Source organism: Alosa pseudoharengus, unplaced genomic scaffold, assembly GCF_046254945.1.
Source record: "Alosa pseudoharengus isolate Yale_2024_CS ecotype anadromous, Long Island Sound unplaced genomic scaffold, YU_APseudo_1.1 YU_APseudo_1.1_scf_3, whole genome shotgun sequence".
Lineage (NCBI taxonomy): Eukaryota > Metazoa > Chordata > Actinopteri > Clupeiformes > Clupeidae > Alosa > Alosa pseudoharengus.
In genome coordinates this window covers 16,649,491-16,664,490 of record NW_027468718.1, presented here as the reverse complement: position 1 = coordinate 16,664,490, position 15,000 = coordinate 16,649,491, and the positions used below count along the sequence as shown (strand labels likewise).

The following is a 15,000-nucleotide window of genomic DNA, read 5'->3' as shown; positions in this document are numbered from 1 at the left end:
AGAAGAGAGGGAGTGAGAGAGAGAGAGAGAGAGAGAGAGAGAGAGAGAGAGAGAGAGAGAGGGTATTAAATGAAGTAATAGACTGCTTATTGACAGGGCTGTTGCTGCAGTGGGTGGGACCCTCACCTTGACGGACAGCAGCACAGACTGGGCCAGGACGAGGACGGCGATGCCCCTCTTGAAGAACGGGTGCTGCGTGATGTCGTACATCTTGGCACGGAAGCCGCCGTTCTCTACAGTCAGACAAAGACAAAAAGCAGAAGTGACCAAACTGACCCCTTGCTCTGTCCCATATATCCCCCTTCACCTCAGCACTGTAGTCTATCACAGACTGACCTCTTGCTTTGTCCCATATATCCCCTTTCACCTCAGCACTGTAATGGTCAGCAGACTGACAGTATACATTCAACAGAGAAGCAGAGAAACATCCAAGTGCTAAAGCTGAGACTGTGTATATGACGCTGGAATACCAGACAGAGTAAAGCTCCACTGTATTCCCCGGCGAGCTCTTTGTCTTGCCCTGTCCACCTCTATCTCACTCCGGCTGCAGAACGGGCCTGGTCACTCATTATGAGATGCCATCTGAGGCGGCACCACCACCACACAGCCATCGGCCATCGGCCTGCAGCCATTGCTCACGAAGCATCAGGAGAGAATTCCTTTGCGGGGAGAAAGTGCCCGCTAATGATGGTTGATGAAGTTGTCGGCCATCTCGACAGCCTATTTGTTCATTTCTCTGCCTCCGTCTTACAGTAGAGGAGAGGAAGAGCACTGTGTGTGCACTCACCCACCCACACCAGCGCCCACACACCAAGCGCCCACACACCAGCGCCCACACACCAAGCGCCCACACACCAAGAGCTAATGGAAGTGGAGGAAGAAAGGAGAAGAGGAGAAAAGACGGACGGGTAAAAAGGTAGAGGAAGCGAGGGACAGAGTGATATGGAATGAAAAGAGGGGCTTTAAATTGGACAAAAGAATCAGTGAGCGTGGCGTGCGTGGGAGAAAGACAGAGAAGAGACAGAGAGAGAGAGGGGGAGAGGGAGAGAGGGAGGAAGAGAGAGACAGAGAAAGTCCTAAAAAGCCAAGAGATGAGTATAAAAACAAGCCCCCTCGTCCAGCTAGTCCTGAGACTCACACATACTAATAGTACAACTAACACAACTAATAGTCAGCCTCAGGACCTTGCCACCCTTTCTCAAACAATTTGGCCTAATCAAATTATAAATGCAGAAAAACAAAATTACTTATCATATTGGACTGAAACAACAAAAAGACAAAATAAACTTCAATGTTATTTGGCCCTAAACAGAGAGTACACTGTGACAGACTACCTATCTACAGTCACTGATATCAGACAGAGAAAAACCTTGACCAGGTACAGACTAAGCAATCACAATCTGGCTATCGAGAAAGGCAGACACAGGCAAACCTGGCTGCCAAGAGAAGACAGGCTTTGCACCAACTGCAACCAAGGTGCCATTGAAACAGAGCTTCACTTTTTAGCTGAATGCTGCCAATGGATAGAGCTACGAGATCAATTCTTTCCTAAATTCAGAAAAATGCACACAGACCTTCAGAACATCAGAACTAAGGATCCAAGTCTAAGAATATTATTAGGAGAGGAACAAAAGAGTGCAAGAGTCGCAGCAAGATATACTGTATAGATGCTTGCCATAGAAAAAGGGAGTGAAACACACACAAAAACACACACATACACACACACACACACACACACACACACACACACACACACACACACACACACACACACACACACACACATACACACAACAAGAATTAACGACAAGAGAAAAACAGCAGGCTGCTTTTGATTCTAACCCCCTTTCTTTAATAATCACTGTAGGAGCCTGGACTAATCAAAAGCTAAAAAATGAAACCTCTTCATCCCTAACTGACAAAACAGCTCCCCTAACACATACCTCCAGACTTTTTGTGATGAGATGAGAGGGCCTTCAAAAGTCTTTGTCTCTATACCTCTAACCTTTTCTTCTCCCTCCATCTGTCTCTATTCTTTTTGAGGATGATGGGGAAATAGAATTCTAAGACTTCACTCTTTCTGTCTTTGTCTATCAGTCAGTCAGTCGGTCTCTCTCTCTCTTTTGTGTGTTTGTGTGTGTGTGTGTGTGTGTGTGTGTGTGTGTGTGTGTGTGTGAGAGAGAGAGAGTGAGTGCAGAGCGCTACACTAACAGACAGGGGAGGCGGTAGTCTGTCTGGCTCGGGGCTGGAGCTGCATCTGAGAGTGGGCATTACTGACGGCCCCCAGACACACAGGCCAGAGACCAGAGCCCTCAAGGCAAAGCTGCATGTGTGTGTGTGTGTGTGTGTGTGTGTGTGTGTGTGTGTGTGTGTGTGTGTGTGTGTGTGTACTGGGCCGACAGAAGTGTCTAAACACACACTACTCCACTGAGGGCAATAAGAGACAGAAGATTCTATATTGTGAAGAGGGAGTAAAGGGGAGTAAGTGTTTTTAAAGAAGATGACACAACGTGCTTAAAATCCTTTGAGCAGTAAAAATAACTTGGTAATGCAATTTCTGTTATTAGTTTCTGTTGAGAGCGACAACATGCAATTGTCCATTCACACTGCCAATATGTCTTCAGGGAGATTCGACTATAAAGAAAATTGTCATTTGTTTATTTTCATTTTTATTGTTCACCTACATCCTCTGAGGTCTAGGGGAGGGGTCGAGATGAACACAAGTAAACAAGTAAACAAACAAACAAACAAACAAACAAACACATCGGGACACCCAGGGCGGTGTGTGGTGATCAAAGGGCCAGTTCATTTCAAGGCGTTTGTTTATTATTTCTTTCACTAGGAGTCCTGTCTTTGGTACACCTGACTCCATTTATGTGAGGTGGCATCCTGTCTAAGTTGAACATGCACCACTTCTAGAGTTACAGATGAAAACAACAGAGGACTCAGCATGCCCACAATAGAGAGAGAAAAAGAGAGAGAGAGAGAGAGAGAGAGAGAGAGGAGAGAGAGGGGGAGTGGAGCCACAAGAGAGCCAAGAGAGAACAAAAGAGACAGATAAAGAGAAAAATAACTTTATCAGAATGCACTGGAGCACAGAAACCTTGTCTATCCCCCATACCATCCCTCTAGTTTTCACAGACACTTCAGACATCCACACCCAACTCTCTGCTGCTACATGAAGCACAGGGTCTTCCAGACAAGCCCCCATCAAACATCACACATTACAAAAGCCTGACATCAAACATCACACATTATGTGTGGCCAAATCTGACCGAATTATATTGAACAGAATAGTGGGAAAATGAGAAAATACTGGTACACGTGGCACGTGAACTTCTGAAAGCCAGCCGCCATTGAACAATTTAATATTGGAGCCCCCGGACTGTTCTAGTTTTGCCCCCCTCTCCCCCTCCCTCCCCCCCAGATGAGAGGGCTGACAGTAATGGAGTTCTGAGTTTCCCTCTGATGGGGAGAGAGATGAGCTCCCGACACCACTGTACCGCAGAGCAGCGTTGATTAAACACTCCCACCAAGCACGCCATTAGAGAGATGAGAGAGAAAGGGAGAGAGCGAGAGAGAGGAGATAAAGAGAGAGAGAAAGGGATAGAGAGAGAAGGAGAGAGAGGCATACCAACACACATACACTGAGAGCGAGAGAGAGAGCGAGAGTAAGAAAAGGGGAGCAAGAAAGATGAGGGCAGGAGGGAGAGGGAGAGACAAATTAAAAGAAAGACTGAAACAGGGTGTGTGAGTGAAAGAGAGAAATGAGAGAGGGATGGGGAGGAAGAGAGATGGCACATACTGCACAGCTGCCAGACCAAAGCAAATAAAGCAAATCACCCTCAAGACCCAATCTATCCCTCTACCTTCCTCTATTCCTCTCTTCTGCCATCCCTCCTCTATCACTCTTTCTCTCTTTGTCCACTTCTCACCCTCCTACACACCCTGCGTTGCAGCAAAGCCTGTGTTCCAGACATCTGTTAAGACCTGACAGCTTCCCACAGAAAAGCCCTGCAAGACTTACAGAGCTGGAGGCTCCAGTGACAGCCTACTGAGACATTAAGTCACTGCGCTCTCTTTCTTTCTCTCTCTCTCTCACACACACACACACACACACACACTCTCACACACCTGGCCTGGGTGGGAGGTGCAGGGGCTGAGCGATCTTCAGTCTGCTCTTCAGGTCCTCCCATCTCCTCTGGTCCACTGTGAGCAGAGCGGTGCCCTAATACAACAACAGTTACAGGACATGAGAGATTCATCACACAGACACACACACACACACACACACACATACGAATACTCACATACAAACACACACACACACACACACACACACACACACAGGTCACAAACAACTGTTTTCTTGTCAGTTAATGTATTGTCATGCCTAAGGTCACCTCTGTACATTCATAGTGAAATTGTGATTTTAACAAGAGTATGAACAGCACTACTAATAAACTAATAACAATATGGGTAGTAAATAAAGCTCACTAGAATATGTTTGCATAAAAGCATATTACATGTGACATGAGAGTTATTCTCTTATGAAAGAAACACCGCACCTTATTCTCATTGAAGTTAGCAATGACCACTCCAACAAACAGTGTCAGTCCTATCATGCAGCCCAGGAACACAAACACATGGATGTAGATACCGTGTATCTGTAGAGAGAGAGAGAGAGAGAGAGAGAGAGAGAGAGAGAGAGAGAGGGAGAGGGAGAGAGAGGGAGAGAGAGAGAGAGAGTGAGAGAGAGTGAGAGGAACACTCTAAGAGTCAGAATCACCTGAGATGACCTTCATGATGACAATTTTAGCGGGCGCCAACAAGCGCCTCTGTGATGGGGAGTGTGTTTTTACCGGGCCGACGCGGTGGATGATGACGTCGCGCACCTCCACCCAGCCTTTCAGGGAGAGGACCTCAAACAGCGCCAGCATGGCATTGCCAACGTTGTCAAAGTTAAAGTTACGAGGGTTGGCCCTGAAGAACAAACAAAATGGCAGGACAATAAACGTCAAATAAGTCACATTTACTGTCCAAAAAAACACACAGCACATGCCTCACAAACAAATATGCTTGCCTTTCAATGCCGAGGCACTAGAAGTAAAACATCATTATGCATCTCAGGCACGATAACAATATGCCCAGTGACCAGGTCAGCGAAGTCAAATGAATAAAACTGCCACAAAGCATCAGCGTAGGCAAACAGAGAGGATATTACATCGGAGTTGAAATGCCAAGCACACTCTTTTTTTTAAGGGCGCTATCGTCTCTAGCAGTTGTTAGGGGCTGTTTTGAGGCGCGTCCAGTTCCCCTGGGCGAACATGCGCAGCACGTCTGGCACATCAAACAGCTCTCTGGGCTGAGATGAAAGACTGATGGCTGACTCAATCCCCAATCAGACCCCAGCTCTTTGAAGGTAGCAAAGGGACAAAGAGAACTAGAGAGAGGTAGAGAGGTTGGGTGGGGGTGGATATATATATATATAAAGAGAGAGGAGAGAGAGAGAGAGAGAGAGAGAGAGAGAGAGAGAGAGAGAGAGAGAGAGAGAGAGAGAGAGAGAGAGAGAGAGGAAGAGAGGAAGAGATGAAGGAGAGATAGGAGAGTAAATATATTGGGTAGTGTGTGTGTGTGTGTGTGTGTGTGTGTGTGTGTGTGTGTGTGTAAAAGAGAGTGAAGTGAGACAGGAGGGGAGAGAGGGGACGGTGCTAAATGGACCTTTGTTGCGTTTCATCATATTTGGAGATGACATATAGGACATACTTGGCAAGGGACATATGAATGTGTACACACACACACACACACACACACACGCACACACACATGCACACACACACACACACACACACACATTTTGGTGTTTTTTGGTATGTTTGTATGTGTGTGTGTTTGTGTGTGTGTATTGTGCTCTCTGCAGGATAGTATAAAAACACAGGAATGTAAACCCAGGGCCAATCTGTGCCACCGGTGGGTGAAATGACTGGGCCTCTGACCAGGTGGACAAGGGGAGATGGGCAGGTGGGTGAAGTGACTGGGCCTCTGACCAGGTGGACAAGGGGAGATGGGCAGGTGGGTGAAGTGACTGGGCCTCTGACCAGGTGGACAAGGGGAGATGAGCAAGTGGGTGAAATGACTGGGCCTCTGACCAGGTAGAGGGGAGATGAGCAAGTGGGTGAAATGACTGGGCCTCTGACCAGGTAGAGGGGAGATGGGCAGGTGGGTGAAATGACTGGGCCTCTGACCAGGTAGAGGGGAGATGGGCAGGTGGGTGGTGCTGGGGTGGCTGAGGGGGTCAGTCTGGTGCTACCGTCACAGGGTTCCCCTCGTGTCCCAAAGCTATAGGGCTGATTACTGTCACATGACTTATTATTGGGCCCCAATGACTTACAGTATGCAATAATAGGGCGGGGGGGGGGGGTTCTAATCATAGAAAAATCTATTACTTCTTCTAAATAAATGCAATAAAATTGTAATGGTTACAGTAAGTAACCAGACTCTACCAGACTCTTGGCACCCAGAATCCCGGCTTCTTTTCCCCCGGCTTGAGCCTCAGGTTTAAGTTCTTGGAGACGCTGACGTTGATTCTGAAAATGCCGTGGCAGTCTTCCTACGGGGAGATCAGGGAAGAGCAAGTCACACACTTCTGACTCGGTACACCAGACCCCTCGCTCATGACAGGAATACATGAAAAGGGAACAGAGGCTCAGTCTTACCCGTCTCTCCACGTTGGGATCATTGCACTTGGCGAGTTTTCCAGCGAAGAGCTGAACCCCAAAGCTTGCAAACACCAGCATTAATGTCAAGAGTAGAATGGAGACCTATATGGAGAAATCAATACAGAGCTTTAGGAGCAAAGGGAAGGTTTTACCCATGGAATTGAATACTTGCACTATACAGCAACAGGAGCACTTGGATAGGTTCCAAGAACTGTAGGCGGCGACTTCGCTCAGGACATCACAATAATATGATGATAATATAAACCCCTTGTGAATCCAAGATTTAGTATTTCATTGCAATATATGCACTGCCAGTTATTACATTACTGCTTTGTAATGTAATAACTGGCAGTGCATCTTTGTTTTACACACACACACACACACACACACACACACACACACACACACACATATACACACACACACACACACACAAACATATACACACTCACACACACACACACACACACACACACACACACACACACACACACACACACACACACACACACACACATATACACACACACACACACACAAACATATACACACTCACACACACACACACACACGCACACACACACACACACACACACACACACACACACACACACACTCACACTCACACACACACACAGCACCCACCAGGAAGATCTCCTTGAAGCCCTTGAGGACCTCGCGCACCACCTTCCTCATCTGGGGCACCAGCTTGAAGATGCGCAGCGGGCGCAGGCAGCGCAGCATCATGAGCAGCTGGGCGCCCGACTCAGGGGGCACGTTATTGGGCAGCCAGCACAGGAAGATCAGGCTCACCTACGGCACGAGCAGAGGGACACTTCACGCCACAGCACACACACAGCAGCTCAGCTCTCAGAGCTGTTCTTACAGCATGCTTACGTAAGCTATAACTAAAAATGATCAGCTATAGGCCATATGGAAATCAGGTCATAGCTACTGTAGTAAAGAGCAGCTATAACATCACTGACTGACAATTAATTTCCGCCTTTGTGAGTCTGTGACTCTTTGAATAAAAGTCTCTACTAATGAGTCAAAAAAATGAGTCAACTCATTTTTACCTTTAAAGAGTAACATTTGTTTGTTTGTATGACTGATTGCTACACAGTGAATGGAATAGTTGAAATTGGTGGCAGTAGATTAACTGCTGTGATAATAGACATCACATTGAAGCCCTCTGACTGGACCTGATTAAAGGTTCACCTATACACCCCACAAACCCATCCTCTAATTGATGGTCCATCACTGCACTGATCCATTGCTGATTCGTTCCTGTTTACCAACCGCAAATCTTAATGGTCTGTGGCGGTATTATCTAGCGGTGGTGAATCTGTGGTGATCTGTGGTTTGTTTCACTAAAGCATTGCATAATGGAAACTCATAAAGTCATTATAATCAACTCATTAACCTATTCACACACACGAACACCATCCCCCCCCACACACACACACAGAAACCACAGGGTCTATGGAGACTTCAAGTCAGTAGCCTGGAATGCACTCATCTCTGATCTCAGTTCATTATTTGAATATGCAAATCATGTTTACTGATGAAAGGAAAGGAAATGAAAAGAGAAAGCCATTATGAAATGAAGTCGAAGCAGAAGGCAAAGTAAACAAGAAGCCATTTAGAATACTGGGTCATTCAAAACGAGCTGACGTTTAGAACCATTAATAGGGCCTCTTTAAAAAGTTGAGAGCAAACGCTTCCGCTCAAACACGTTGGTGAGTGTGAGTAATCAAAGAGTAGAGATTTGGAGGGAAACACCCCCTCACCACAGGCCCCCTAAACAACAACAACAGCAAAAACAACAACAACAACAACAAAATGAACAAACAAACAAACAAACACGCACAGACTCACCAGATAGATGAAGATGTCCATGACGCCGCCAAAGTCCCTGATGACGGCGGTGGGAGTGAAGAAGAGGCCGTCGGCCATGATCTTCAGGTTCAGCTCGATGCTCATGAAGATCACAAACACAAACTCGCCGATCTGTGAGCAAGGGCACAAGCAACCCGCCATGCCCACAGGGGCACCAGTCAGCACACAGCGAGGGCACAATCACACCCTCACATGCACATGAATCCGCATGTCTGCACGAGTGAGTCTGCATGTGGTTTAAATAAGGGAACTTTCTGACAACATACACTCAGTGAATCAAATAGTATTATTTATCATCTATTTAGGACATATAAGTACAGTCATCTGACTAAATATTCCATACACATGATGAAAAATGCTAGTGTGCATTATAGTCTTAGTGTGTACAATATAGCATACTATTGTATAGTGTAGTATATTTTATATACAGTAGTATTAATATAGGGCCAGTGATTCTTTATATGGATGAGAGGGCCATTATGGAGATGATGGAGATAGAGATAGAGGGACTGCTTACTGAATACCTCTAACAGAAATCACACATTTTCTGGCCTTAATTACGACAGAGGCCCTTCTACAGTCCACCTTTCCCTCCTCTCTCTCTCTCTCTCTCTCTCTCTCTCTGTTATTGCTCTTAAGATAGAGCACTTAGCTTGGCCGAGGAGCCGAGAGAGAGGCTGCTCCAAAGTGGGACACTAAAATCGGTGGTAATAACTTTGGTTTGGGGGGGGGGGGGGTGGATGAATGGCCTTTAGCACTCAACTCCAGAGAGGAGAGGGAAGTAAAGGAGGAAAAAGTTGTGCAGTCAATTTCTTCTTTCTTGATCACAACCCATACTCATACTCATGGAAGCCTTCAGAGGACACTTAAAGTAAGACAGTTGGACACAGGAAAGAGAGAGAAAGAGAGAGGGGAAAGTTTGTTTGAAAGAGAGGGGGGGTCATTTGCAGTGGAGGTGACATTGAGAAGTGCATTTCAGAGGGTTTTTTTTCTCTCTCATTGATTCCTACTGAATCAGTAGGCATAGCAGGGAAAAGGGTGCAAGGGAAAGAGAGAGCGAGCTATAGAGAGAACGGGAAAGAAAGTTAGACAGAGAGTAAGAGATAGAGAGAGAGCGATAGAGAGAGAAGGGAAGAGAGAAGGAGAGTTGGCGCAGCTACCTGTAGAGTGGGGACATGCATGACCCGGGTGAAGGGCGATTCAAACATCATAGAGATGCAGCAACAGACGGTGACCACGATCATCACCCAGTCCAGGTAGGTGACCAGACCCAGGAGATCGCTGGGGATAACACACATGTCCACACACACACACACACACACACACACACACACACACACACACACACACACACACACACACACACACAAACAAACACACACACACATACAGAAGTGCAAACACACATCATTCATCCAGACAACACACACACAAAAACATGCACATGCACCCACACACACACACACACACAAACAGAAAAACACACCCAAGCACATGCGGGGCTGAGTGCAGAACAGTCTCAGTGCTCGCACAAGAAATAGGCCATGCTCATTTCCATAAGCTTCCCTGCAATAAGCCGTCTTACATAACCTCCCCCTGATTTCACACCAGACTTGGGGAGCTGACTGATCATTCCAAGACTTCCCTGCTGTCCTCAGAGCACAGTTTCCTCTCTCTCACACACACACACACACACACACACCCCAACACACATCTTCTGTCAGCCTCACACTCGCCACTCTAATCTGATATAAAGCATAATCTAATTTTGTCTTGCTTTAATTTCGCACAGCAGAGCTCTCCGATATCGAGACACTGCATCACCCAATGACAGAAATAAGAAATCTATTTTTCCTGTAATATGAGTTCCTCAAGATTACAGCATTGTGGTGTGCGTGTCTCTGTGTGTGTGTGTGTGTGTGTGTGTGTCCTGGTGTGTATAGCTTTGAGGTAGTATTACAGAGGAAAACAGGAGAGGATAATGTCCTAACCAACGGCGTGTGGAAATGAGAGCCATAAAGAACTCACTAGAGCTGGTGGTACTTGGTGTGCTTCACTGCCCCAGTGATGGGGTCTGGTTTTGACCTGGGAACCAAACAACAATAGCAGCAATAATAACACAATAAGAGGCATGTCATATCTGAAACTAGGCTACATATTGCATTTCTCCTATATTATATACAGTATCTTAGAATCTATAAAAAAAACATTACTGTAATATAATTTTCTGCTATTTGAAAGGCATTTCAAAGCATTAAGACAGAAAGTATAGTTAGTATAGTATAGTGTTGTCTAGTTAAACATCTTTATACATCAGGCTTGTGCAAAATTCCAGAATTGAATTGAAACTGGCTCTTAAATTCCAATTCAATTCATGAATTTCACTTGCATTTCAATTGAGGTAGCAAACAGGAAGCAGAATTGCAATTTGAATTGTGCACAACCCTGTTATACATAGTTCATAATCGAGCGCTGTTTCCTGTACCTCACTAATAACAAACTAAGGCAATTAGATGCAAAGTGAATTCATTGCATAAGTTTCTCATTCCCAAATGCGGAGAGTTCTCAGTCCCAGTGAGGGAGCCCTGAGCTGGCCCAGTCTCTCCCTCTTTGGCAGGGATTGGTCACAGTGCTGGTTTCTGCAAGCACAGCCTTTCCCCCTCTTCTCTCTCTTTCTCTTTCTCTAAGGGGGTAGTGTGTGTGTGTGTGTGTGTGTGTGAGTGTGTGTGTGTGTGTGTGTGTGTGTGTGTGTGTGTGCACACTCTTAAAACGAATGTGTTGAAAACTTGCATCTCTATGTCCAAATAAGGACAACACAATTTGTGTTTTTTCCAACACATTGCGTTTGTTATTCTTTTAAAGAGTGTACACTCAATATGTGTTGAAAATAACACAACTTGCGTTGTTTTTAACACATCTCTATGTCCAGATAGAGACAACACAGTTTGTGTTGTTTCCAACACATTTGAGTGTGTGTGTGTCTTTGTGTGTCTGTGTGTGGTTGGTATGGGATTAGAACGTACGCGTTGAAGCGGGCTCGCACAATAGTCCTGCAGAAGTTCCGGAAGCGATGTTCTCTCCCCACGATGAAGAGGGGCTTATCAAAGTACGGGTGGTTCTCCCGCAACTCCTCCTCCTGAACTTTTCTGTTCGGGACACACAGCAGAGCGGCACAGACAAAAGACTGATTTGAAACCCACAAGCACAGCCAGCACATTGGTGAATGGACTTTGTGAAGGAGCTAAGATACTGAAGTGAATATCATAGATTTGCTGTAATACTACTACTCAGGGGTTTCCCAAAACCATAGTTGTTGGTTGCAATGCAATTTCTCATTGCCAACCAAATAAGTTGCTAACAGGTTAGCAACTATGGTTTTGGGAAACACACCCCAGGTGGAGAGGGGAGTGGAGAGTGAAATGGAGATCTGGTGGCAAAAACAGACAAGCACGGTCCACCTAAGCTGTGGTAGTGTGCTTCAAATGTGCTTCAAATGTGTTTGCCAAAGGGTAAAGCATTAAGTGGGTAATCCTAACAGAGTAACAAACAATGCCGAGGATCTTGGGAATATACAGATGAAACTGCCATTGGACTGTGTGCTGATTTGAAGACCTGAATACAGTACACTTTTATGTCTCTGTAAGATTGAAAGGGCCCCTTTATCTGTGTCGTGAGCAGAGGAGAGTAGAAGAGTGTGTTGGGTGTGGGAGTGTTTGAGAGAATGTATCTCTCTGTTGGGTGTATAAGTGTTTGAGAGTGTTGGACATAGAACTGTTTGAGAGAGTGTTGGGTGTATAAGTGTTTGAGAGAGTGTTGGGTGTATAAGTGTTTGAGAGAGTGTTGGGTGTATAAGTGTTTGAGAGAGTGTTGGATGTATAAGTGTTTAAGAGAGTGTTGGTTGTATAAGTGTTTAAGAGAGTGTTGGGTGTATAAGTGTTTGAGAGAGTGTTGGGTGTATAAGTGTTTAAGAGAGTTTTGGGTGTATAAGTGTTTGAGAGAGTGTTGGGTATATAAGTGTTTGAGAGAGTGTTGGGTATATTAATATTTGGAGAGAGTATATTGTTTGGCAGAACATTGGGGGTGTAGTGTTGAATCGTTGGATTAAGTGTATTATAGAGTGTTGAGCATACAACTATTTTGGAGACTATACTGTTTAGGAGTGTACTGGGTATATTAGTGTTTGGCAGAGTGCTGGGTGTGTAAGTATTTAAGTGTTGGGTATATAATTGCTTGAGAGCAATTGGTGTGCGCTGCAACTGGACCTTTTCATCTCGGCCTGCTCCTTCTTCTCCTGGATCATTTTGATCTCGCTGTCCTCTCTCTGGGCGTTGCGGTATCTCACTGTGCTCGAGTGCTGCAGGGGGATCACAGACCATTTACAAACCAGGTGTGGGTGTGCATGTGTGTGTGTGTGTGTGTGTGTGTGTGTGTGTGTGTGTGTGTGTGTGTGTGTGTGTGTGTGTGTGTGTGTGTGTGTGTGTTTGTGTGTGTGTGTGTTTGTGTGTGTGTGTGTGTGTGTGTGTGTGTGTGTGTGTGTGTGTGTGTGTGTGTGTGTGTGTGTGTGTACTTACGTCCTGGGTGAGGGTTTCCAGGGACTTCCCCCGGGTGATCCTTTGGCTGGTCGATCCGTGCCTGAGGGATCTGAGCCAAGGAGAGCAGGGTCACGCACAGTTACTTTATCAACACCAGCAGCAGAGCAAACACACACACACACACACACACACACACACACACACACACACACACACACACACACACACACACACACACACACGTATGCACACACACAAAGCAAAGAGGCCAGTAAAGGTCAAAATCAAACCATTAAACACAGCAAAAGAAATGCCACATGGGAAATGGCAAATATATTTTATGAGTCAGCTTTGTTAGACCAGTGGACTGTGATAGTCTATATATATATATATATATATGTGTGTGTGTGTGTGTGTGTGTGTATATATATATATGTGTGTGTGTGTGTATGTATGCAATCAGAGAGAGATGGAGAGAGATAGAGATAGAGTGTGTGTGTGTATGTCTGACCTGCGCTCCTGGCGGATGTGATGTTGGACACTTAAGATGGAGCGCTCCTTGGCAGGCGCCCCCTCCAAGGAACCACTTAGCATGCGCTGTCTGGTGCAGGCTCTATAGCAACACAATGAAAACACACACACACACACACACACACACACACACACACACGCACACATACACACACACACCAACACGCATGGTTGTCACAAATCACAGACACACACATTATATATAACTAATATATTATCATTGATGAAATGATGAAAACCTTTGCTCTGAAAGCATCTCTTTGACCCTCTAATTCAGAGACAGTACAAGAGGAGACATGTCCTCTCCTCTCCTCTGTCTCTCCCTGTGGTGTTCTCTTTCCCCTCCTACACACTATCCCAGTCTCTGCCTCTCTCAAGATTGACTTTTGGCCATTAATGACATCTTATTAAAAGGATATCTTAATAAAATGATGTCCTAATCTATCCTAATGAAATTACATCCTAAAAAAAAAAAAAAACAAAGGACACTATTGTGACATCTCTTTCTCACACTGGATATTCCTACAGTCTTTTACCACCATGCAAAAAGCATGTAACACAAACCAAAAACCAACCCAAAGTAAACCAGAGCAAACCACGGCGGGCACATATGAACTGATTGCTCCCCGAGGACTCCTGTGCCATCCTGTGCCATCTGACACGCGGCCGCGCGGCACAGCAGATGGCACTCATTAGCGCCGCGCCGCTCAGCGTGGCAGTGCCAGGCTCGGAGGACCTACAGGACGCCACCGGCGCAGGCGATATGGATGGAGGGGCACAGCGGCAGAGATAAACAAACAGCCTGAAGGAGAGGGCCGTTTCTGGGGACAGATGTGAGAGTGTGAGGGGGCCGTGGCCGGTTCAGGCCAGCCGGAGGCTCATGTACGCTCAACATTACATACGAATACGGACACAGCCAGAGCCTTCTGTCCATACTCTGCATTCATTCATTCTGTTCATCTTTTGCACGTTTTCTAAAAAGCTTACAAATATGGACAAAACAGACTAACATTTGAAATGTAAAATCGTAACATAAATCAGGCTTCATTGAGAGGCTCCTGAAGGAGAAGTGTTTTTGAGAATGCAGCACTAGTCCATATCTGTCCACATCTCTACAGTTTCTATATCTGTCCACATCTGAGGTGCGTTTAACGAACGATCGCCACTGTTTGCCAAATTTCAACGCACCTCTGGACTGACTGGTGTATACTGTATGAAGAGACAACTGACTCAAAGTTGATGGAAATTTGTACATTTTCACCTGTGATCTCACTGTAGTGCATACTCAGCGGAAACTATTCTCTATTTCTCCTTAACAG

At 45.6% G+C, this 15,000-nt stretch overlaps 1 protein-coding gene across 1 annotated transcript in view; it reads right to left on the bottom strand.

Annotated features, from left to right (window-relative positions):
• The window catches only part of nalcn (sodium leak channel, non-selective), a 110,431-nt gene that overhangs the window by 12,015 nt on the left and 83,416 nt on the right, over nucleotides 1-15,000 (bottom strand). The window contains exons 19-32 of the mRNA XM_076262542.1: nucleotides 13,662-13,763; nucleotides 13,190-13,259; nucleotides 12,881-12,972; nucleotides 11,642-11,764; nucleotides 10,647-10,703; nucleotides 9,779-9,899; nucleotides 8,598-8,729; nucleotides 7,365-7,532; nucleotides 6,717-6,821; nucleotides 6,504-6,610; nucleotides 4,863-4,983; nucleotides 4,569-4,667; nucleotides 4,135-4,228; nucleotides 127-233 (exon numbers count right to left, since the gene is read on the bottom strand). Coding sequence (XP_076118657.1) covers nucleotides 127-233; nucleotides 4,135-4,228; nucleotides 4,569-4,667; nucleotides 4,863-4,983; nucleotides 6,504-6,610; nucleotides 6,717-6,821; nucleotides 7,365-7,532; nucleotides 8,598-8,729; nucleotides 9,779-9,899; nucleotides 10,647-10,703; nucleotides 11,642-11,764; nucleotides 12,881-12,972; nucleotides 13,190-13,259; nucleotides 13,662-13,763 — 1,498 coding nt within the window. The remainder of the gene's footprint in view (nucleotides 1-126; nucleotides 234-4,134; nucleotides 4,229-4,568; nucleotides 4,668-4,862; nucleotides 4,984-6,503; nucleotides 6,611-6,716; nucleotides 6,822-7,364; nucleotides 7,533-8,597; nucleotides 8,730-9,778; nucleotides 9,900-10,646; nucleotides 10,704-11,641; nucleotides 11,765-12,880; nucleotides 12,973-13,189; nucleotides 13,260-13,661; nucleotides 13,764-15,000) is intronic.